The sequence below is a fragment of the Neovison vison genome, chromosome 1 (genome assembly GCF_020171115.1).
Source record: "Neovison vison isolate M4711 chromosome 1, ASM_NN_V1, whole genome shotgun sequence".
Taxonomy (NCBI): Eukaryota; Metazoa; Chordata; class Mammalia; order Carnivora; family Mustelidae; genus Neogale; species Neogale vison.
In genome coordinates this window covers 278,520,161-278,543,755 of record NC_058091.1, presented here as the reverse complement: position 1 = coordinate 278,543,755, position 23,595 = coordinate 278,520,161, and the positions used below count along the sequence as shown (strand labels likewise).

The 23,595-nt window shown below is 38.0% G+C and overlaps 1 protein-coding gene across 1 annotated transcript in view; it reads left to right on the top strand.

Annotated features, from left to right (window-relative positions):
* Positions 1-23,595, top strand: part of ITGA2 (integrin subunit alpha 2) — a 107,341-nt gene that overhangs the window by 46,520 nt on the left and 37,226 nt on the right. The window contains exons 5-13 of the mRNA XM_044232083.1: positions 2,035-2,149; positions 2,314-2,441; positions 5,280-5,428; positions 9,921-10,071; positions 10,356-10,521; positions 12,510-12,586; positions 14,543-14,681; positions 16,114-16,259; positions 18,488-18,631. Of these exons, the coding sequence (XP_044088018.1) occupies positions 2,035-2,149; positions 2,314-2,441; positions 5,280-5,428; positions 9,921-10,071; positions 10,356-10,521; positions 12,510-12,586; positions 14,543-14,681; positions 16,114-16,259; positions 18,488-18,631 (1,215 nt within the window). The remainder of the gene's footprint in view (positions 1-2,034; positions 2,150-2,313; positions 2,442-5,279; positions 5,429-9,920; positions 10,072-10,355; positions 10,522-12,509; positions 12,587-14,542; positions 14,682-16,113; positions 16,260-18,487; positions 18,632-23,595) is intronic.

Genomic DNA, 23,595 nt, shown 5'->3' with positions numbered 1-23,595 from the left:
AATATTAAAATATAATAAAATTTAATATTAAAAATATTAAAACATATTAAAATATAAAAATTATAGGATGTGCTTCAAAATTTTTAATGTGTAACTTCAGATAAAGTAAATTAAAATTGCTAGAGAATTTAAGAGATTAACGACCTATGTAGCAAGCAGAGAAGGATGGAAGAGGTTGCAAGGGAAGGAGAGAGAGGAAAAAAAGAAAAAAAAAAAAAAAAAAAGCCAAAGCTTCCTTTACATACCTCAAAGGTCAAAATCTTAAGATACTCTTAAGAATTATGTGGAAAAGACTGACAATCATCACATTTTTTTGAAACTTCCTAAGTTCTGGGCTTAAAGCAGGAATGTCGTTCTGGCATTAACAGTTGGCATATTCTAATTTCAGCTTCTAAATGCTGTTTTCCATTGCTTTTAAAACAAAAAAAAAAATCTTGAATACTTCATGAGCTATTGTTTTTCAAGGTGATTTTAAAAAAACAACTGGGGATAGGGATATAGGAATCAATAATTGGTATCTAACCAATTGGTAATTGGTAATTGGTAAACTAACCACAGGCATCAGTTGTGATTGTCTCCTAACTGATTGGCAAAATGAATTAAGTTTTTAATTTTTTTATTATATTATGTTAGTCACCATACAGTACATCATTCGTTTTTGATGTCGTGTTCCGTGATTAAAATGAACCAGTTTTATAGGAGGAACAACGATGGCTTATTCCTTGAACATGAAAGATGACCACAGCTGTTTTTCCTTTGAACAACCAACAATTAAACTGGGTCAAATAAATTCCCTTTTATTCTTTCAACTGCTTTTTGCAAGTTCACACTTTTTTGTTAAGTTTTAATAATTGATCCACAGCTTTAAGTAAAGTTAAAGTAAAAAAGTAAAGCTTTTTACTTAAAGCTTTAAGTAAAGATGCTCTTTAAGATCTTGACTAGATTTCTTGTTCCCTTTTTTGTCCTTTTACATCTAGAAATTTTAATATTATTTAATATAATGTTTCCCATGTGGTTTAATCACAACTGAAGCAGGAGTTCTTGGCATTCAAAGGCTGCTGAAAAAGAGATTTGGGGCAGGGTTGATGGGAATATGAAGAATTGTAGTATGTCTGGTGTGGGCAGGGAGACAAGTGCCAGTTTGGATGACTGAAGGTTTTAGGTAGTAGAAGTAGAGGGATCAGAAGTCCTCAAAGAAATACTTCAGAACAAAGTTAAAAACTGGCAGTTCAGGAACCTCACTGTGTTTGTTTAGCCTATAGAGTGGCTTTTTTTAAAAGCTGAATTTTCACAAAAAATATGTCCTCTTGGGCTCTCCTTGAAAATTGGAAAGATCTCGCAAGGCTGGCGATGGTCAGGTGCCATGGTGGCCTGTCCCTGTGTCTGAGGCCTGGGTTCTTCCTGCATCACGGCGTCTATACTAGCCCGCAACACTCCTAGGTTCCTGCCTGGCCCTGGAGCTTGTGGGCTTATGGCTTCTGCTGAATAGTACAAATGGTAGTATATCGAGAGAGTAGAAGTATAGATGAATAGTATAATATTTGTTCAAGAATAACAATAGCAGTGATGCTGGCTCACAATTATGACCATTTGCTATTTACCCCATGCTGTCCTGCATGTTTTATATCTACAGACCCACTTAATCTTTACAGCAACCTAAAAAGATAATAGGTATGATTATCCTCATTTACAGGTTCAGCTCCCAAGGCCCAGGTAACTGAGAGACCAAAGATGAGAGACCAAAGCTCTTTCCCTAGCTTGGGGATTGGGGGTGACTTAAGGGTCTTCTCCCTGCACTGCCAACACCTGCCTCCCAGCCCCCGCTAAGGGAGAAAATTCTTTCTCCCTTACTTCTGGCTGTTCTTTCTTTCTGAGACACTTTCTCTGAGATGCTTTTTTTGACCTGTTAGTTACAAGAGTTGACAATTCCCGGTGTCCTGTAAAGCCATAGCAATGATCTCGGAGTTTCACCGATGGAGACATAGAGGACTCATGTTTTCCCTATGTTTTGTCGTTGCTCTCATTTCTTTGAAGACGTGTGGTCCCCTGTGGGCACAGCAGTGTGGAAGTCAATATTACACAACAGGGGTTTGTTCTGACGTCAGTCCCGATTTTCAGCTCTTGACCAGCTTTGCACCTGCAGTTCAGAGTAAGTGATGAATGTGCAGTGGGTCTGAGAAATACCTTATGTGAAGGGGGAAGGTGGGATTTATCAAGTACCCTCAAGTACTTGATTACTTTGTTCCATTTGCATATGAGTGTGAAGACTAAATTACCAATGCAAATTTGTTTCTTTCCTCTTTTCCTCTGTAGCCTGCCCTTCCCTCATAGATGTTGTGGTTGTATGTGATGAATCAAACAGTATTTATCCCTGGGAAGCAGTAAAGAATTTTTTGGAAAAATTTGTCCAAGGCCTGGATATAGGCCCCAAAAAAACCCAGGTATGGATTTGAATAATACATACACTAACCCACAGCTTTCTTTCTGAGAAAATATGATTAGATTTGAGGTCTTCATTTTTGCATTTGTCAGATCCCTATATTAAATGCATTTAATGGTCATCTTGACTGTTAATTGAAACTTGTTCTCAGTTGAAACATTGAGTTGTTCTGTCTATGACTTTGTGCCATGCTGGTCTTTGAGATTTTAGATTTCTTTTTCTAATGTAAGCATTGGGTGCAGGATATAGCAGTGTGTGTGTGTGTGTGAGAGAGAGAGAGAGAGAGAGAGAGAGTAGTGAGGGGAGGAACAGAGGGGGAGATAGAGAATCTCAAGCAGGCTCCACACCCAGCACAAAGCCTGACGTGGAGCTAGATCTCACAACCCTGAGAGATCATGACCTGAGCTGAAACCAAGAGTCAGATGCTTAACTGACTGAGACAGTCAGGTGCCCCTGGGATATAGCATTTTAATTCTCTTTAGTTGCTTATTTTTCCCTCTTATAACTCATGAATTTATTAATATATTTTGAAATCCAGTTATGTATTTTTTTTCTTGACAGCCACTTAGACTAATTATTAATTTCTTTTGTGTATTGTTTGCTAGCAATTGACAATTGTCCTTGAATTCTAGGATTTTTATAAAGAAGTCCATAGATAGTATAAACCTATCTTTTATTATTTTTTAGTCTTTTATCATATTTTAGTCTGTCCTTCCTTTTTTATGCAGGACAAGTCTTTCAGTAGTTTTGTGTAGCTATCCGTGTTTTAACAAGTCTTTAATTTGCTTTTCTATCTTCTTGAGATAGGTATCCACAGGAACAGAAGCTTCCTGCTTTAATAAAACTGAATAGCATTTATTGTTAAAGTTCTGGGTCTTTTCTCTTTCTTTTTTATTGGATTTTCCATTTCATGTCTCATTCTGGTTGTAGAAGCACATTGAACCAATATCAACAAGGACCAGTTCACAGTAACCTGTGGAAGTCCTTGGGTTGTTCCTGTCATCTGATGCCTTAGTGTCCAACATCTAGTAACAATTGTTGGAACATTTTCCCCTCAATGCTTTGCAGTTAAATATATTGAAATTTGATTTTCTGACTTCCTGTACAGTATTACAAAATATTTTTATATGTTTTTTCCATTGACATTGCTTCTCAGTACCAAAAGGACACTAATGTCCACTGAAACTTTGGAGGTTTCACTGTGGGCTTTTACCAGAAAATTCTATAAATAAGACTAGGTAGGGGGGCATCTGGATGACTCAGTTAAGTGTCTGACTTCAGCTTAGGTCATGATCTTATGGTTCTGGGATCGAGCCACCCCCCCATCAAGCCCCACAGCAAGCTCCATGCTCAGCAGGGAGTCTCCTTATCCCTCTCCCTTTGCCCCTCCCCCATCTCATGGTCTCTCTCTCACACGTGAGAGTGAGGAAATGAATAAAATCTTAAAAAAAAAAAAGACTATGTATAGCACTGATTTCTGTATAGCATCATGTTAAGGCCCATTAGAAGAGAAATTTTCATAAATATCTGTCTCTAAATGGATTACCCCCATATCTAAATTTACTGTATTTAATGGTCTCTTGAACAGAATTTATGGTCTTCCTCCTCTCATCTTTCTCCCCCAATGCATCGTCTTAATCTCTAAAGGCACTTTACAAAGTCTCTTTTTCTTCTATTCTAAATTTGGCCTTTCTGTAAGTCCTAAAATACTACATTCCTTTAAGTCTTTTAGTCATCATTCCCCTTTCTCACACAGAATTTCTGGGGCTGTTATGGCAGTTACTGACATCTTCTTCTCATTTTAGGCTTTTAAATCCTTAAAATTATTTTTGATCCATCCTCTCTCCCAAGTCTTACATCCTATCCTAAAAAGAGGACTTCAGCAATGTCATATTTTTCACATCTTCCCAGTGCCTACTTGATTGCTTCCTAACAAGACTAGCTGATTGAACTCAGAAATCCGGGCTTTGCCCTTCCTTACATACTGACCTCTATTTTAGAGACCTTTTTACCACTGATCTCCTATAGCCACTTCCTGTTCTGAAAGCCCCCAACTCCTAGGCATAGAGAATGATTTCAGCGCTGAGAACAAGGATGCTAATAGAAGTGTTTGGCTTTCTTGATTTAAAGGGGATTAGGAAATGTGCCTCAGCATCTTGTTCAGAAGTTGTTCTGTCTGTCAGATGTCTCAAATAAGATTCTCTCTAATGGCATTTTCTTTGAAGGCCAGAAACTTCCATATTTGCTTCCAAAGTTGCTGAAGTCTGTGATTAGAGGAAATCCAGAACAATAAATACATCCAAACTGACCGTGTTGATTAGCTCACTCATTTTTTTTTTTTTTGTATTCAAGTCTAATTCTGTGTTTGATATGCAAGTATTCTCAGTTGATGTTCGTATCTTCCATCTGTGACTGCTTATAATTGTTTACATGCTTATATCCATTGTTAAGTAGAAAGGTTATATCATTTTAATCTTATGAACTTGAATATTATCCACATTAAAATATAAGACAGTGCTTTAAAATCTATTACTAGATAATCTATAAGATATAGATAGATGTATAGTTGAAAATCTGTAATTATTACTCTTGAGAACCAAATTATGCCAGATAGGACATCATCTTGCTTATCAACAAGTACTACTGCTCTATACTGATAGCCTCTAACAAAGAAGTCATTCCATTGGAAGAAAAATAACTCTTCTTAAGAACAAAATTGGAAATGATTCTCTTATACTATCCATATCCAGATGCACTTTTTGATTTTGATTATAGTGGTTAATTAGAAATTACCTAGAACCTAATGACAAACCTTTAATGAAATTCTGCTTTCTTGAAGGTGGGGTTAATTCAGTATGCCAATGAACCAAGAGTTGTATTTAACCTGAACACTTTCAAAACCAAAGCTGAAATGATTGAAGCAACATCCCAGACATACCAATATGGTGGAGACCTCACAAATACATTCAAAGCAATTCAATATGCGAAGTAAGTAATGATCCTAAGAGCCCAGTATTTTGATAAAATAGAAGTGCTTGTAAGTGAGAAAGAAGAAAAAAAGACAAAAATAATGTACCTGGTACTTAAACTTAAGTCAGAAGTAGTAAGAAAAGTCCAAACATTCTCTCACTTGAACACTTCGAGAAGGCAATAGGAAATGAAATTTTTAAATCTTTGATTTCTAGGACTTTTATAAGATATTCCATGATTTTTTAAGAAGATTTCGTATGAAGTAGATGAAATGGCATTAATAGACCTTAGGTTAAGTAGGAAATGAAGCAATCTGCAATTATTTGTTAATATTTACCAAGGCCACAGATGACTTGAACTAATGGACTACTTCACGCATATTGAGAAGGGTCATAGAATCTTAAATGTTAATGACCTAAGAGTCTGCGTTGAATGGAATGGGTTCACTATGCGTATTACCATGGGCAACATGAATGTTACAACTATATAACACTCTTAATTTTTAGCTCAGTTTCTCTATTTTCTCAGTGCTCCTGCATTCATCTTTATTCTGTTTTAATCACACACTTTTACAAAAAATGCTAAAGATTCTCCTGTTCTTTGTCATGGTGTTGTGCATTTCTTCCTTCCACTACCATACTCCTTGAAAATTTTTCTTTACTCCCTCCCTCCATTTCCTTGAGAACTTGGCTTGCCACCAAGTAAATGTGGGCCTCTTCATCAGCCAGCACCCCAGTGGTCCTGCCTCAGACCTCATCCTCTTAAGCTTCCCCAACCATTTGCTGCTGATGAGCACACACTGCTATTTCAACCCCGGTTGCTATGATATCACAGACTTTTGGAATCCCTGCCAACTTTTTGTCAACAATTTTGCCTGTTCATTGGCTCCTTTCCCTATTTTTCTTCACTAAACAGAGCCTTCTATTTTTTTTTTTTTTTAATCTCCCTTTACTCTTGGGCATTTTCTCCACTCTCATGGCATCTCCATTAGCCCTGTGTGGGTCACTGCATTACTATGTGGCCAGCTCTGAACTCGAAACAAAATTCACACAGGCATCCAGCTGATGCTGGATATTTTCAATTTGGAGTGTTGTCTCACTTATCAAATTCAATACATCCTAAAACAGCCTTAGTCTTTTCCGTACCCAAGCTCACAACTTTTCCATTTTGATTCATGCTATCGCCTTTTTCCCCCAGTCATTCAAAGTAAGCACTTCATGGTTTTCTTTATTCTTTTTGTTCTTCCTTAGTAGCACACATCTGGTCAGTCACCACATCCTGTTTTTTTCTACTTCTGCATTTCCTATTGTATCTGGTCCTCCTTTATCTGGGTGTATATTCTAGTTGCTGTTTCTATCAATTGGTGACTTTCCCTATATGTTTCAAAAGTGGATTTCCCACAAGTGGATTGGTTTGGTTAATCTTTATTGTCCTTATTGAGATGTTTTTTGGGGCCACACCCTCTCACAGGCTGTGGCCAGTCAATAGGTCAGTTGCCATCTGGCAAAGTGCCCTTTATGGCCTAGTAAATTAAACTCAGAGGAAGAGTAGGTTGACATAGAAAATGGCCTAGAAGGAGTTACAAATGGTAGAGGACCTATGTTTTCAGCAGGAAGTATGGATATGATGTGAGGAAGCTCAGGGGCCTGGCTGATAAGATCTCCTCTCAAGAAGAGCCACTGTCTGTTATGATGGGACTTTTTTGGCTTTTATCATCTTTTCAGAACTTTGGTTTTCTCTCCTGTGCCAGCATCTCACTCTTACCACTATTTCCCAAGCTAATAGAAGCCTTTCTGTTGTTGAGAATCACCTAACTTCTTACTCACACCTTCCAGAAGTTAATTACCTTTTTTTTTCTTTTCTTTTTTTTTTTTTGTCTGTTTCTTTTTTTTTTTTTTTAAGATTTTATTTATTTATTTGACAGAGCGAGATCACAAGCAGGCAGAGAGGCAGGCAGAGAGAGAGGAGGAAGCAGGCTCCCTGCTGAGCAGAGAGCCCGATGTGGGCCTCGATCCCAGGACCCTGAGATCATGACCTGAGCCGAAGGCAGCGGCTTAACCACTGAGCCACCCAGGCGCCCCATTTTTTGTCTGTTTCTTTACAATATCAAATAGAATTTACTCTTTTAGTAAATATTGCCATTTTCCATTTACCTTATTTCATTGACTGCCTATGGTTGTGATTCATTATTCTAAGACCTGAAGGTAATTAGAACAAATGAGGCACAGTTTCTACCCTCAGAAATCTTATAAATATACATGAATTCTACCATGTGTCATAAAGAGTATAATTCACTCAACAAGTATTTCATGGAAGTACTGTATTCTAATTTGTCTGGGTGAAAAATATGATATATTTTTTTACACTTCTGCATTCTGCTATGTAGGAAAGTTTTAGGGAATAAAATTATATTCTCAGTTTTAAACATGTTTAAATTAAAGTGTCCCTTACACATTCTGGTGAAAATATTCAGCAGGCATTGAATATATAAATTTGAAATGGGAGAGATGAATGGAAATAGATGTAGACTTTAAGGTGTCGTCATATTAGTGGTAGGTATTCCAAAGGAGTGGAGGGCATTCCCCAGAAAGAATGTGCAACAGGAGAATCCCATGGAAAGGAAAAAAGTTGTTGGACAACTGGGTACCCATCTAGAAACAAAATAAAGCTGAACTCCTGACTCACTCCTTGAATCAAAACAAATTTCAACTGTACCAAAAATGTAAATCTAAGAAAATAGAATTATGAAGGGACTATGAGAAACTTGGGTGATCAAAGAAACAAGTCTAGAGATAAGTCCTTTTAAAATACCATGTCAAAGATAAAAGACATGCATAAAAAACTAATGAAATTGATGTCAAAATATACAATTTATATACAGAGGTAATGCCACTAAAATTTAAAAGATTAATGAACTGAGGAAAATATTTGTGACATATATGACAAAAGATTATTTTTTAATTAACAAAGAGCTCTTATTAATTAGAAAATAATGAACAATACAAAGAAAAATGGGAAAAGATAAAGAAAAATCAAGAGTTCTTAGAGAAAAATACAAATGGCTAATAAACATAAAATGTTCATTATTTCTTAATAATGAAAAAAATGCCTATTAAGATAGTTATATATTCTCACTTATCAGAATGTCTCCAATTTAAAAGTTTAGTAGTCCTCATTGTTAAGGAAAGGAGATGGAGAAACTTGCATTCTTTTACATTATGGAAATACAAATATTTAGAGTCCAATTTTATAATATCTTTCAAAGTTTGAAATGTGTAAATTTTTGTTCCAGTAATTTCACTACTAAGATTTTATCCTACTGATACATTTGGAAAAGTATGCCAAGATATATGGACAAGGACATTTATTACAGCATTACTTTTAAAACTCAAAATGACCTAAATGCACAATAATGGAGAATTGGTTGAACTATGGCTATCCCCATATGATGAAATACTATGCAGCCATTAAAAAGGAGAGCTTTGGGGGTACCTGGGTGGCTCAGTCAGGTCAGGATCTCAAGGCCCTGGGATTGAGCCCTACATCAGGCTCCCTGCTTACTGGGATGTCTGCTTCTCCTTTTCCCTCTGCCCCCTCCCACCTCCCTGTTTGTATACTCTCTATTGCTCTTTCTCTCAAATAAATAAAACCTTTAAAGAGAGAGAGAAAGAGCACTTTGTATATGCCTATGTGGAAAGATCTCCATCGAATGAGAAATAACTCTATAAGGGCACCAGGGTGGCTCTGTCGTTTAAATGTCTGCCTTCGGCTTAGGTCCTGATCCCAGGGTCCTGGAATCCAGTCCTGCATCAGGCTCCTTGCTCAGCAGGAGCCCCACTTCTCCCTCTCCCCCTACTGCTCCCCCTGCTTGTGCTCTCTCTCTCTCTCTCTCTCAGATGAATAAAGTGTTTAAAAAATGAAAAACAACTGTACAGACTATGGCCCCATTTGCATGAATATTTGAGGAGTAGATTATGCATATACATCTCAATAAAATGTTTTCTATAAGGAAACAAACAGATAAACGTAGTTACCTTTGGAACAGTGACTTGGCCTTTCCAAATGCTTTGAAATTCTTTGATCAAATATATTTATTACTTAAAAAAATAAAAATAAAAACAGTTTCATATTGAGAAAGTAAATGCAGATCCAGTAAGTAAGACTGGTGACAGGACTATCTTGGCTCTGTTGATTAGTATTAATGAATTGAATTTTGTTATCAGAAGAGAATTCTAAGGATTCTTGATGTCAGTACACACACACACACACACACACACACACCATAGAAACTACGGAAATTATTGTTAATGCTAAGCAAAATTTATATATATTTCCCTATAAGCTGCAAAGAGAATGTAGGTAAACATGTCACCAGACCTGGCATAGAGAGAAATTCTAAGTTCCAGTAGGTCATTCTCAAAGAAGTTAGCTTCACATTTATATTTCTAACCAGAGGCCCACATATTAGCTTCATCTTTTGATAGTGAGTCTTTAATCTCATCTGCCACAGAGATTCTGCTTATGCGGCTGCTGCGGGAGGACGACCGGGGGCTACCAAAGTCATGGTGGTTGTAACTGATGGCGAATCACATGATGGTTCAATGTTGAAAGCTGTGATTGATCAATGCAACAAAGACAATATACTGAGGTTTGGCATAGCGGTAAGTAGCTTTTCTTTTTAGTTGTCTTTCAGTTCATGGGTATGTGCTCCTTTATAACATCACTTCCCAAGACTGCACTTTCTTTCTCATTCGGTGCTCACAGCTTTGTAGAAAAGATTTTCACCATGTCTCACATCTTGCTGATTTTCAGTCCTGTTGACTAAAGGGGTTTGGATTTACTTCTCCAGAGGTACCGTTGTTCAGAAATAAATATTAGAAAGTGCTAGTAGGAATATTGGAGTGCAACTGTAATGACTCTTTTCCTCTCCTCCTCTATTTTTAAGGTTCTTGGGTACTTAAACAGAAATGCACGTGATACTAAAAATTTAATAAAAGAAATTAAAGCAATTGCCAGTATTCCAACAGAAAAATATTTTTTCAACGTGTCTGATGAAGCAGCTCTATTAGAAAAGGCTGGGACACTAGGAGAACAAATTTTTAGCATTGAAGGTAAAAGAACTCCATCTTTCAAAAACTTTTTTCAAGAATTTTTTATTTTATTGCTTATTCTCGCTCTTTTAATGTTAACTTATATACCTTATATGAAAAGAACTCCTATGAATCAGTAAAAAAAAAGAGGACATGAATGAGTTGTTCATAAAAGGTAAGATACAAATAGCTAATAAACATAAGAAAATATTCCCTATTTCAGTAATTATTTTAAATTATAAGTTAATGTTAATTTGTGCCTAAAAGATAGTGAAGATTAATAATATATAATCTTGGAGATACTATGGGGAAGCAAAGAAGTTTATACACTATTGATAAGATTATAAATTATATAGCTCTGGGGGGAAGGCAAGTTAGTAATATCTATTATAGATGTACAGCTTTACATTTTTAGCCCACATAGTTTTTATAATCATAAAAGTTTTACCTTTCTATACTGTTATGGAATTTCTGAAATTCTTGAATTCATTTGCAACAAACATGTATACTTTTAAAATTAAAAAAAACATAGGATTTTTAATAGTTTGGATTTCAAGGAAACATGTTATTTACCAGATCTACAATAATTTACTTTAATGGTTTTGGAAGTGTAGAAATACCACATGTTCAAGAACTCACTATATGGAACACACTTTCCAGTTAGGAAAAAGTCCCACATGACCAAATTTTGGTTCCTAGTGATTAACTGAAATAACTCTCGGTAATAAAGAGCCTGATTTATTGAGTACCCACCATAGGTCAGGTGCTCTTTCAGAAGCTGGGTCCAAGGACATTGCATAAATTAAACATTCATACCTTAGTCTTATCTTCACCTTCTGATTATCTACTGGCAACTTCTACCCAAAAAAATATTACTTCTTCTTTAAACATCTGATGGTACCTCAAAGTTGTTGAAATCATTGTCAAAATTTAATGTGCCCTGAGATAATATAAAATTATTTGGCTTCTTATGGTATGACTTATGCTTGCTTGTAGTGGCATGGACATGAGTAATCACAATGCAACCTAAATGCTAATTAAAAATGATTTTGTGCCTTATTTGCTATTTTGGCTTTTGGGGAAGCACTGGTCTACTTTATTAAAAATTATCTTGGGGCATCTGGCTGGCTTGGTCAGTGGAGCATGCAACTCTTGATCTTGGGGTTGAGTTCGAGCCCCATGTTGGATATAGAGATTACTTAAAAAAAAATCTTTTAAAAAATTATCTCTACTCATCCTGTATAAATTATTATATCTTGTAAAAAGTGACTATGTTCTATGTTATACATTATCTGTATCACTCTCTATATCCAAGTGGTAGTCCAGGAATTTATTCCTTTTTGTGAAAAATAATGAAATGTAACCATTTTGACCACACGGTATGGAAAGTGAATACTAATCGAATTCTACGATTTCAGTGTCAGAGGCAAGCACATATGTAGAAATAGGACAAACTTCCCAATTGATAAAATTCCTACTCAGTCTTGAGTCCCGGATCCTGAAGACTAACACAAATATCTCTGTTTGGTTTTCACTGCACATCTTTCAACTACACTGAGATAGATGTGTGTGTACTTATTAGTACCAATATTTAAAAGCAAAAATTCAGTTAGTTTCTTAGTTTCTTAGCTAGTAATAATTTTTTAAAAAGGCCATCCCTTCAGTTTTTATTTTACCTCATCCCACATGTTGAGTGTTTTTATATCAGGAACATCATATGCATACAAATAAATACATTAATGCATAATCACGATTAACCCCAACTTCAAACACTACCTTGGAAGTCTTGTGGGTGTTGTTAGAACACTTCTTTAGTGATTTCTCCCTCCCAAAATTTGCCAGCTCTGTATTTTTGACTGAACATCAGAACATTGTGGGTGTGTGAGTGTGTGTATATCCGTATATGTACATGTGCACATGTTTTCATGTGTGTAAGTGAATGCACATGTGCTTGAAAACTTGATTTAAAAATTGGCAGTGATGTAACTCTTGAAATTACTATCTCCCAGGTACTGTTCAAGGAGGAGACAACTTCCAGATGGAAATGTCACAAGTGGGATTCAGTGCTGATTACTCTCCTCAAAATGTGTGTATATCAGATAAATTCTGGCCATGCTGTCATTTGACTGAACACTTCAGGGCACAGTAGCTTTATATATAGAATACAAAAAACAGCCATCTAGTGATCAACAGTTCTGATTCCTAGTCATAGTCATTCAGTTTCTTTGTGTTGCTGATTAGTCATCCAAAAGATGAAGGATAATAATGCCTTCCCTTCCCTGTTTCACAGGGATATTTTATGGAAAAAAAAATGTTAATATGCAAGAAAGTGTATGAGTGCTTCAAGGCCAGGCACTATATTAATTCAAAGGATTATCATTGCAGGAATTTCCTTTAAATCAATTAACTACTGGAAAAATTTGTTAAAAACACAAACTCTTGGGGTACCTGGGTGCTTCAGTCGTTTAAAGGTCTGACTCTTGATTCATGATCTCAGGCCATGATCTCAGGGGTGTGGGGTTGAGCCTGCCTCTTGCTAAGCAGGGCGTCCGCTTGAGATTCTCTCTCTCTCCCTCTCCCCCTTCCCCAGCTTGTGCACATACGTGCGCGCGCGCTCGCGCTCTCTCTCAAATAAATAAATAAATAAATAAGTGTCTGAAAAAAACATAACACAAATTCTTGTCATCACTGCCACTGTTGAATTCTGAGGTGCCAGAGTATCTCTTTTCTTAGAGCAGAGACAGAAGATAGGTGAAAAAAGTGAGGAGTTAGGAAACATGGGAGATGGGAAGATTTCTTAGCTCAGAAAATCCATTCTTCCTTCTCATAAACATTGACCTCCCCAGGCTCTGGTTCCACCTCTGCTCAGGGTCCCAGTGGAGTAGCAGAGGACACAGAGATGGCACTGAAAAAGCTGAGGGAAGAGTATGAACTCAAGGGACTTGATTGAAGGACCAGGAATGGCTTGTTTTTTTTCTCTAGAAGTAAAGGAGCTAACTTTGAATCACCAATCATTTGGAGTGCTTATAAAAATTATGGATTTTTCCCTCAGAAAGAGTGTAAATGAAACCACACTCAGGATTTTGCACACAACTTCCTGAGTTTTTGTACACTTCCTGAAGTCCCTCCTTGTACCCTTGATGTGGAATCCCAAATTTATGACAGTCTTTCACACGATTTCATGGTCTCTTGTCCTCAAAATGGGACACATTTTCCTATTTGCTTTATTTTTAGTGGCTTATATTTTCCAATTCAAAATCCATATCTTTGATGTTTTCCGAGATCTAACATCAAAAACTTAAAAGTCATAAATCCCATCCCGACAACCCCTGCCTCCTACCATGACTTACGACTTTGACAATTCAGGTTGGATTTTGAGTCAGTGTGGAGAACTCTGTCCTGGTGCGGACCAATGGCTATCTTCCTCCAAGCAGATGGAATTTCACTCTGTAGTTACCTTTTGTAGGTGTGCCATCTTCCAATAGATGGACTAGGTTATAGATGATGGAGGAACCTTTGAGAAGGAGTCAAATGGAAAGAAGAAGAGCATTGAAAATAGATTAAAGAGGGCCTGAGAAGAGGTCAGAATAGGGCCTCCCCTGCCACCCCGGGACCCCATCTCTCCTCCTCAAGCATACCTCACATCCCACCCTGAGCTTTTCTCATGGGTATGTGGGACAGGAGGCTCACAAATGTTTGTCATTTGCACATGTGTAACTTTGAATGGAAATTGAAAGAAGGCCATTTGCTCTTCCTATAGTGTAGTAGAGATTTATCTATAGAATGTATCAAAGTGACATGGTCTGGGAGAAGGCTTGTTTTCCAGCACAAAATACATTAAAACTTATATTAATGTATTGGATATATGACATATATGGATATATATGATATAATGGACTTATATCAACATACATTGATATACATTTTACTTCATCATTTTCTTTTTAAATCTAGGTCGTTTATTTCAGTGCTTTGCCCATATTGCATTCTTGTGCTTTAAAGGTAGTTTGTTCTCATGATCTTCATTTTTCAATTATTTTAGGATGTTCTGATGCTGGGTGCCGTAGGAGCTTATGCCTGGAGTGGGACTGTTGTCCAGCAGACATCTCATGGATATCTGATCTTTCCTAACCAAGCCTTTGACCAAATTCTGCAAGATAAAAATCACAGTTCATATCTAGGTAAGACATAGCAGCATTTGACTCAGCAAATTTAAGTTCCCTTTTTTAAACAAACCCCTTGCTGAATTTCAGAATCCGTTCAGCAAAGCCCTGAAGTGTCATCTAATTATTATAATTATTGCACACGTTTATGTTGCCTCTTTGCAAATGGGGCCTTATCCTGAAACTCTTCAATGACACACTGTGTTTCACTTGTTGATCTCTTCTGGCTCTTCAAGCCGCTGTGATTGTGCTTCCCTAAAATGGAAATAGTTCCTAAAAGCCAATATAGTAAGTGGTAGTTTTATATTACTTTAGAGTTCCTAGTCTTTTTGTTTCTATAAGAAGCAGCCACTGATTTTGAGCACTGACTATGGGACAGTTCCCGAGCTGGCAATTCTATCTACATAAACATTTTAATCCTTCCAGGGATGCCTGGATGCCTCACCCATTGGCTGAGTGTCTGACTCGATCTCAGTTCAGGTCTTGATCTCAGGGTCATGAGTTCAAGCCCCGTGTTGGGCCCCACACTGGGCATGGAGCCTGCCTAAAAAAAAAAAAAAAAAAAAATCCCCCTAAAACCTCTTGAAGAAAGTAATATCCCCATTTTACCTTTGAGAGCCGGCAAGGTTAATAACTTTCCCAAAGATAAACAACTTAGTGGCAAATCCACAATTTGAACTCGGGACCATCTGACTTCAAATTGTCACTGCATGACAATTACCTTTTAAATTCATGTAATTACTCATTTCAAGAAATACTTGTTCAGTGTCAGGTTCATGAGTGGCGGATGGGCCAACCCCAAAACTAGGGATGTTTTATAGGTAGGTTTCCCCCTCTGCAGGGCAGTGCTGCCCGTCAAAGGGGAGGAGCAGTTCATCTTAGGAAAAAGGAAGATGTGCCCGCAGTGATATGCCTGGGCCCACGAGGAACTGTGCATTCCCGTGAAGGAGAGCTGACAACACTGACCCCGTTGTTGGCCTTCTGTGTCCATCTCTCTGGTGCACAGATGCCACCACTTTAGATAAACAACCGAGAGTCCTCTAGAACAGGGGGCGCCACTTTAGATGACTACCCTGGACCTCACCACTGTGCCCATTGCTCCATAAAAGCTGGAGGCGGGAGATGAAGGGCTGAGTAGGGGTGGAGAGTAGTTGCATAACGTTTTGGATCGTCTGTTCGCTTGTCTGTGACTGCCTGCCTGCCGGATTGCCCTTGTCAGTAAGTTACCCCGAAAAAAACTCTGCAAACAATAGGGAGTGGACTGCTTTGGTTTCAGCATTATATAAATACCTGCTCAGTCTAGAGGATACATTACTGACCGTCCTTCTAACACCTTCTAATACCCATACACACACACACACACATAGGGACCTCTGGTCCTCTCTGCCAACTTTGCAAGCTTCTCTGGCTGAGCTCTTCAATAGTACCTATTCTGTAACTTCTCTCCTAGGTTACTCTGTGGCTGCGATTTCTACTGGAAAAGACATCCACTTTGTGGCCGGTGCTCCTCGGGCAAATTATACTGGCCAGATAGTGCTCTACAGTGTTGATGAGAATGGCAATGTCACAATTATTCAGGCTCACCGAGGTGACCAGGTAAATGCCACTGTGTAGCAGGTGGAATTAATCATAGTGACAACTGGGGCAGATGAGGAGTGGGAGTTGGTAGAAACGGGAACCAGCATTTATTGAGTGCCGACCCTGTGGCTGGTTCTGTAATCTGTATTTACTTGAATATTCCTTAAATCATCTGGGTGACCGGCACTAAGGAGGACATGTGATGAGCACCGGGTGTTACATACAACTGATGAAGCACTGAACTCTACCTCTGAAAATAATAATACACTATTTATTAATTGATCCTCTATAAAACTTGAAAAATATTCCTTAAATCCTCTCACAATACTGAGTTCTGCTGTCTTCTTCTGACGGGTTACTGAGAGTTTACCTTCCTAAGGTCAAATAGATTTCATGGGGTTGAGTTGTCATTAAAAACCCAGTCCTGTGTAACCTCAAAGCCTGTGCTGTTTGGTTATATCCAACTGCAAGTTTTTGACTCCCCAGATTAATAGAACATGGGTGTTATTTAATCCTAACGATAGGTACCTGACCATGGCTTTCTTGGCGAGCTCCTCCTAGGAGCCGGTAATCTGGAAGACAGATGCGAAGGCAGAAGGACAGCATTGTTAAGACTGAGCTGTTACATCTGGGCCTGCACAGGGATCCTGTGGCTTTGAGGTTTCTAAAATTAAAGCAACTCACTTCTCTGCCACTTCCTTCTGAGCATGACCATTCAGTAGTCAGAACCACTGATGACTCCCAGTCGTGGCCCGCTAGAGTAGAGGCCAGCCGACAGATTCCGATTTCCTTACTAAGCAGTTTTGACCCATGAACTTGGTGCATATTAGAAATGGGCAGCCCCGGTCTCTGACAAACAGAAATTTTCCTTCCTTGAGTCCGAGAAACCAACCATCTAGATTTCCCTTCTCTGGGATTAAGTGTGAGGATCCCGTCTCTATGGCTTTTCCAGGAGTAAGAAGACATGAGTCTTTGTCTTCCTTGACTGCAAGCCAGCTACGGTCACATATTTTTCTCTCCTCTTTACTCTTTTAAGGAAGGGTGCTTTTATTTTGAGAAAAAAGATGATCGTGTTCTAGATCGAATCCTCTCTTACCTGTTTCTGAATCCCGCAGAGGTATTCACGTAGGCGTGCGCGAAGCGTTCAGGTGGCTGGCCTCTCTTCTTTCACTGGCTCTCCTCCCGGTGTTGTGTTCCACTATCTGAGAACTTCCCTCCTGTCCAAGATCATGCCACGGACAGTTCCATTACACGTGCTTGCCTGCTCTTCTCCACCTAGAAAACTCCTTGATTTTTTTTAAGATGCCATTTAAAGGACATTTAATCTTTCTGAGCCCTCCTGGCTACTCCGCACTCTGCTCACGCAGCAGCTGGCCCTCGCCTCTGGAGAACGTCCCTCACCACACAGCATGGGCACTTGTCCCACTTCCCTCTTCCTTCCTGCCTTTCTGTACAGCACACCTCACAGACCTTCAAGTGTTTCTCTTTTAAATGTGGTCTTCGACTTCCTCCAGGACACCTGGAGTGCTTATTTAAAAGACTGTTTTCTGGATGGCATGCAGTCGGAGTTTCTGGAAATAGTCTCCAGAATCTGTATTTTAAAGACCCGTTCTTGGGACGCCTGGGTGGCTCAGTTGGTTAAGCAACTGCCTTTGGCTCAGGTCATGATCCCAGAGTCCTGGGATGGGATCCCGAGTCGGGCTTCCTACTCCTTGGGGAGCCTGCTTCCCCCTCTCCCTCTGCCTGCTACTCCAGCTGGTGCTCTTACTCTCTGTGTCAAATAAATAAATAAATAAAATCTTTTAAAAATTTAAATAAATAAATAAATACTTGTTCTTGGTGATTTGTGTGCACACTAAGGTTTAGCCACCAAGTGCTCTATCATGATACAACCTGAGAAAGGGGACTAGGTTGTCCATCTTAATGTTTCTAGCACTTTATAGGTAGTAAGCATTCGATTTTTGTTTATTGAATAAGTAAATGAAAGTTCAGTGTACCATTAGGAGTATATGTGTCCTTGGGTTGAGCCTCTGCCTTTGGCTCGGGTCACGATCTCAGGGTCCTGGGATTGAGCCCCGCATTGGGCTCTCTGCTCAGCAGGGATCCTGCTTCCTCCTCTCTCTCTGCCTGCTTCTCTGCCTACTTGGGATCTCTATTTCTGTCAAATAAATAAAATCTTGAAAAAAAAAAAAACCAAAGTATATGCATCCTACAAATCCTAAGGTTAATATGCTTTCTCATTGCAGATCGGCTCCTATTTTGGCAGCGTGCTATGTTCGGTCGATGTGAATAAAGACACCATTACAGACGTGCTCTTGGTGGGTGCACCAATGTACATGAATGACCTAAAGAAAGAGGAAGGAAGAGTTTACTTGTTTACCATCACAAGGGTAAGAAAAAGCATTAAACCGACCTAGTTTAATTTGCTTCAGTATTGGTAAACAAAGTTAATCTGCATTTTTGCAGAATGAAGACTTATTGAATGATTTTCATATGTAGTTTGGTTTCTATTGCATTATTTTGAGGATGTAACCATTAATTTATAACTTTAAAAATCACATTAAAAAGCATAACCCTTAGAGAAAGAGCTTAATGTATAGTGCACTGCTGTTTTCCATGAAAGGTCTTCGAATATATAATATATATCCCAAAAAGTACTGTCGTTTTTGAAATGTGTGCGCATGCAAACATCCGTGTAGTTCGCACTTATTCCTTCAATTATTCTTCTTCACTGTAAAGAAATCATGATAACAGAACAAACTATCTTATTAACATTTTACAGTGAAAAAGACAAATTGTACCCGGAATTTTGCAAATTTTTGTTTAATCCTGGATGCTTTCTATATTAAGAAATCTGTTGCTTAGTATAGTAGTTAGATATGTATATATGAAATATATAGAAATATATATTAGATATGTGTATATGAAATTTTAGTCCTTGCACATAAAACTTAGCAGATTATTACTAGACCGAGCTCTCTAAATCCATGTCCATAGTCTAAGGAACTTGGAGCTGAAAAGAAAACCAGAAATAAAGGCACAAGTTGACGTAGGAAACTGGAGAAAAGAAGGGGAAAAAAAGGTGGCTGATATTAATATAGTAAATATTATGTTATGCTATTATAGTAGTTTGTCCTACCTTATTTGTTTAAATGATTCTCTGGATTTTTGGTGCAAGTCATGATCTCAGGGTCATTAGATTGAGCCCTGAGTTGGGACCCTTCCTGAGTGTGGAGCCTACTTAAGATTCTCTCTCTCCTTCTCCCCCTCCCACCCCCTACTCAGCATGCTCGTGCACTTTCTTTCTCTCCCTCCTCCTTTAAAAAATTCTAAAGCATATAAAGAGTGTATAATTGAGTGTTCAGTAAGGGAGGAGCATAAATGCCTGTTTAAAAATTTAACAAATGTCTCGTTTCTTAAATGTTTGTTACTTCTCAAGTATTCTGAATTATCATCAAGTGTGGAAGATGAGATCTCCTGATACTTTGTCAGTCTCAGTTACAAAGTGATTTCCTTAAGATTATTATAGAGAAGAATCAACACTGACCTAGTTTCATATTTGAGGAGCATCGCTTTCTTGTGAAGTCACAAAATATTTCCATTCCTGATTTCAAAATCTGGAAGGAAAAAAGGGAACAATAAAATGTTTTTTCTTTGGACAGAATTATTTATTTTTTATAATGTGACATTAACAGTCTCCCTTTATTTTTTTTAGTATAGTTGATACACACTATGTTAGTTTACAACAAGGTGTACGAGGTATACTACAAGGTGATTTGACAAGTTTATACATCAGGCTATGTTCATTACAAATGTAGCTAACATCTTATGAGTGGAAATGTGCAGTATTTTTTTTCTCTGACCTATTTCACTTTGCCTAATACCTTCTGGTTCCATCCATGTTATCTCAAATGGCACAATCTCCTCCTCTTTTATCGTTGTTGTGTGTGTGTGTGTGTGTATACATTTTCCTTCTCCATTTGTCTATTGATGGCAACTTAGGTTGTCCTCATATCTTGGCTGTTGTAAATAATGCTGCAATAAACACAGGGGTGCATATATCTTTTCAAATTAGTATTTTTTCTTTCTGTGGGCAAATACCCAATAGTGAAATTATTGGATCATATGGTATTTCTATTTTTAATTTTTGGAGGAAACTACACACTATTTCCCACAGTGCACAAGAATTCCTTTTTGTCCATATACTTGCCAACACATGCTATTTCTTGTCATTTTGATTTTAGCCATTCTAACTACTGTCAGGTAATACCTCATTGTGGTTTTGGTTTGTATTTCTCTGAGTGACATTGAGCTTCTTTTCATGTGTTGACTATCTGTGTGTTTTCTTTGGAAAAATGTCTGTATAGGTCCACTGTCCATTTTTTTTTTAAGATTTTATTTATTTAACAGAGAGAGAGATCACAAGTAGGCAGAGAAGCAGACAGAGGGTGAGGGAGAAGCAGACTTCCTGCTGAGCAGAGAGCCTGATGCGGGGCTTGATCCCAGGACCCCGAGATCAAGACCTGAGCCAAAGGCAGAGGCTTAACCCACTGAGCCACCCAGGTGCCCCTGTTTATCTTTTCAAAGGACCAACTCAGTTTCACTGATTCTTTCTTTGGCTGGGGTGGGGGATACTTTCCTAGGTCATTGATTTCTGCTCTGATCTTTGTTTCCTTTGGTTTCGTTTGTTCTTTCTCTAGTTCCTTTAGGTATAAGTTTGGATTGTTTATTTGAGCTTTTTCTTATTTCTTAAGGTAGGCCTGTATCACTCTGTACTGTATACCTCTCTCTTAGAACTGCTTTTTCTGCATCCCAAAGACTTTGGACCATTGTATTTTCATCTTCATTCATTTCCGTGCATTTTATTTTTTCTTTGATGGCTTCATTGACCTATTGGTTGTTTGGTATCATGGAGTGTAGTCTCTGTGTGCTTGTGTTTTTTCCTTTTTTTCTTGTGATTTTTAGCTTCATACTGTTGTGATCAGAAAAGATGCATGGTATGATTTCAGTCTTCTTAAATTTATTGAGGCTTGTTTCATGGCCTGGTATATGATCTATTCTGGAGAATGTTTCATGTACACTTGAAAAGAATGAGTATTCTGGGGGCACGTGGGTGGTTCAGTTTTTAGGCGTCTGTCTTCAGCTGAGGTCATGATCCCAGGGTCCTGGGATCAAGCCCTACATTGGACTCCCTGCTTGGTGGGAAGCCTGCTTCTCCCTCTCCCATGCCCCCTGCTTGTGTTCTCTCTCTCACTGTGTCTCTCTGTGTCAAATAAATAAATAAAATCTTAAAACAACAACAACAATGAAGAATGAGTATTCTGTTTTCAGATGGAGTATTCCATATATATATTTTATGTCCATCTGGTCCAAAGATGCTCAAAGACATTATTTCCTTATTGATTTTTTTTTTTGGTCTGGATAATCCATCGGCTGTTGTAAGTGGGGTGTAAAGTCCCCTACTACTACTGTATTACCGCAGATTTCTCTCTTTCTGTCCACTTACGTTTGCTTTATGTCTTTAGGTAGCCCAGTATTGGGTATATAGATATTTATAATGGTTATATCCTCTTGTAGGACTGATCCTTTTATCATTATGTAATAATTGTCTTTAGTCTTTGTTTAAAAGTCTATTTTGTCTAAGTATTACTACCCCAGCTTTTTTTCACTTTCATTTGCATGGTGAATGTTTCTCAGTCCCTTCACTTTCAGTCTGTATATGCCTGAGGTATAAGCTTCAGGCTCATAGATGGGTCTTATTTTTTTATCTTCTCTGTTACCCTGTGTCTTTTGCTTGGAGCATTTAGGCCATTTACATTTAAAGTGATTATTGATAGATATATACATTTTGCCATTTTAAAAATTTGTTTTCTTGTTGTTTTATTGTTCCTTTTTTTCTCATTCTTTGTGTGTGTGTGTGTGTGTGTGTGTGTTTAAGATTTTACTCATTTATTTGACAGAGAGAGATCACAAGTAGGCATAGAGGCAGGTGGGGGGGCAGAAGGAGGCTCCCCACTGAGCAGAGAGCCAGATGCAGGGCTCAATCCCAGGACCCTGAGATCATGACCTGAGCCTTAGGCAGAGGCTTGACCCACTAAGCTGCCCAGGCGCCCCCATCTTCTCATTCTTTGTGATTGGTGAGTTTCTATAGTGTTATATTTAGCTTTCTTTTGCTTTCTTTGTATTTCTATCATGTTTTGGGCTTGTGGTTATCACTAAGTTCATGTGCAACATTCCAAGTAAATAGCAACCTATTAATTTGATGGTCATTTAAGTTCAGAAGAAGGGGGTCTTTCCCCCCTTCTCTTCCTTTTTTTACTCCCCTTCTCCACATTTGTTGTCATATTTTACATCTTTGATTCATAATTTTCTTATGTCTAGTTATGGTCATTTCTTTTCCACTTAAAGAAGTCCCTTTAATATTTCTTGTAAGTCTGGTTTAGTGGTGATGAATTCCTTTATCTTTCATTTGTCTGGGAAACACTTCATCTCTCCATCAAGTCTGAATGATAATCTTGTCTGGCAGAGTATTCTTGGCTGTAGCCTTTTTTCCTTTCAGCACTTTGCAAGCCAGAAGAATGTGGCAGGAGATACTCAAAAGTTTCTGCTGAAGAACTAGCTGATAGCCTTATAGATTTTCCCTTCTAAGTAACCTTTTGTTCCTTTCTTTCTGATTTTAGGATTCTCCTTATCTTTAAACTTTGACATTTTAATTATTATGTGCAATGGTGTGGACCTCCTCGGGTTCATCTTGCTTGCAACTCTCTATGCTTACTGGACTTAGATGTTTATTTCTTTCCCAAGATTAGGGAAGTTTTCAGTTATAATTTCTTCAAATAAGTTTTCTACACTTTCCTCTCTTTTTCTGGGACTCCTGTAATGCAAATATTTGTTTATATTGTCCATGAGATCTCTTAATCTATCTTATTTTTTTTTAAATCTTTTCTCTTTTTGCTGTTCAGCTTGTGTTGCTCTCCATTACCCTGTCATCCAGGTTGCTGGTATGTTCTTCTCCATCCTCTAAGCTACTGTTGATTCTGTTATTTCAGTTATTGTATTCTTTAACCCTGATTGGTTCTTTTTAATATTTTCTGTGTCTTTATTGAAAGTCTCAGTGAAATCTTCCACTTTTTTCTCCAGCCGAGTATCCTCACAATTATTATTTTTTTAATTAACATATAATATATTATTTACTTAAGGGGTACGGGTCTGTGAGTCATCAGTCTTAAAATTCACAGCACTCACCATAGCACATACCTCCCCAGTGTCCTTAACCCAGCCACCATATCCCTCCTCCCCCAAGCTCCTAGCAACCTCTTATAGTTTGTCTCCCTCACGATCCCATCGTGTTCCA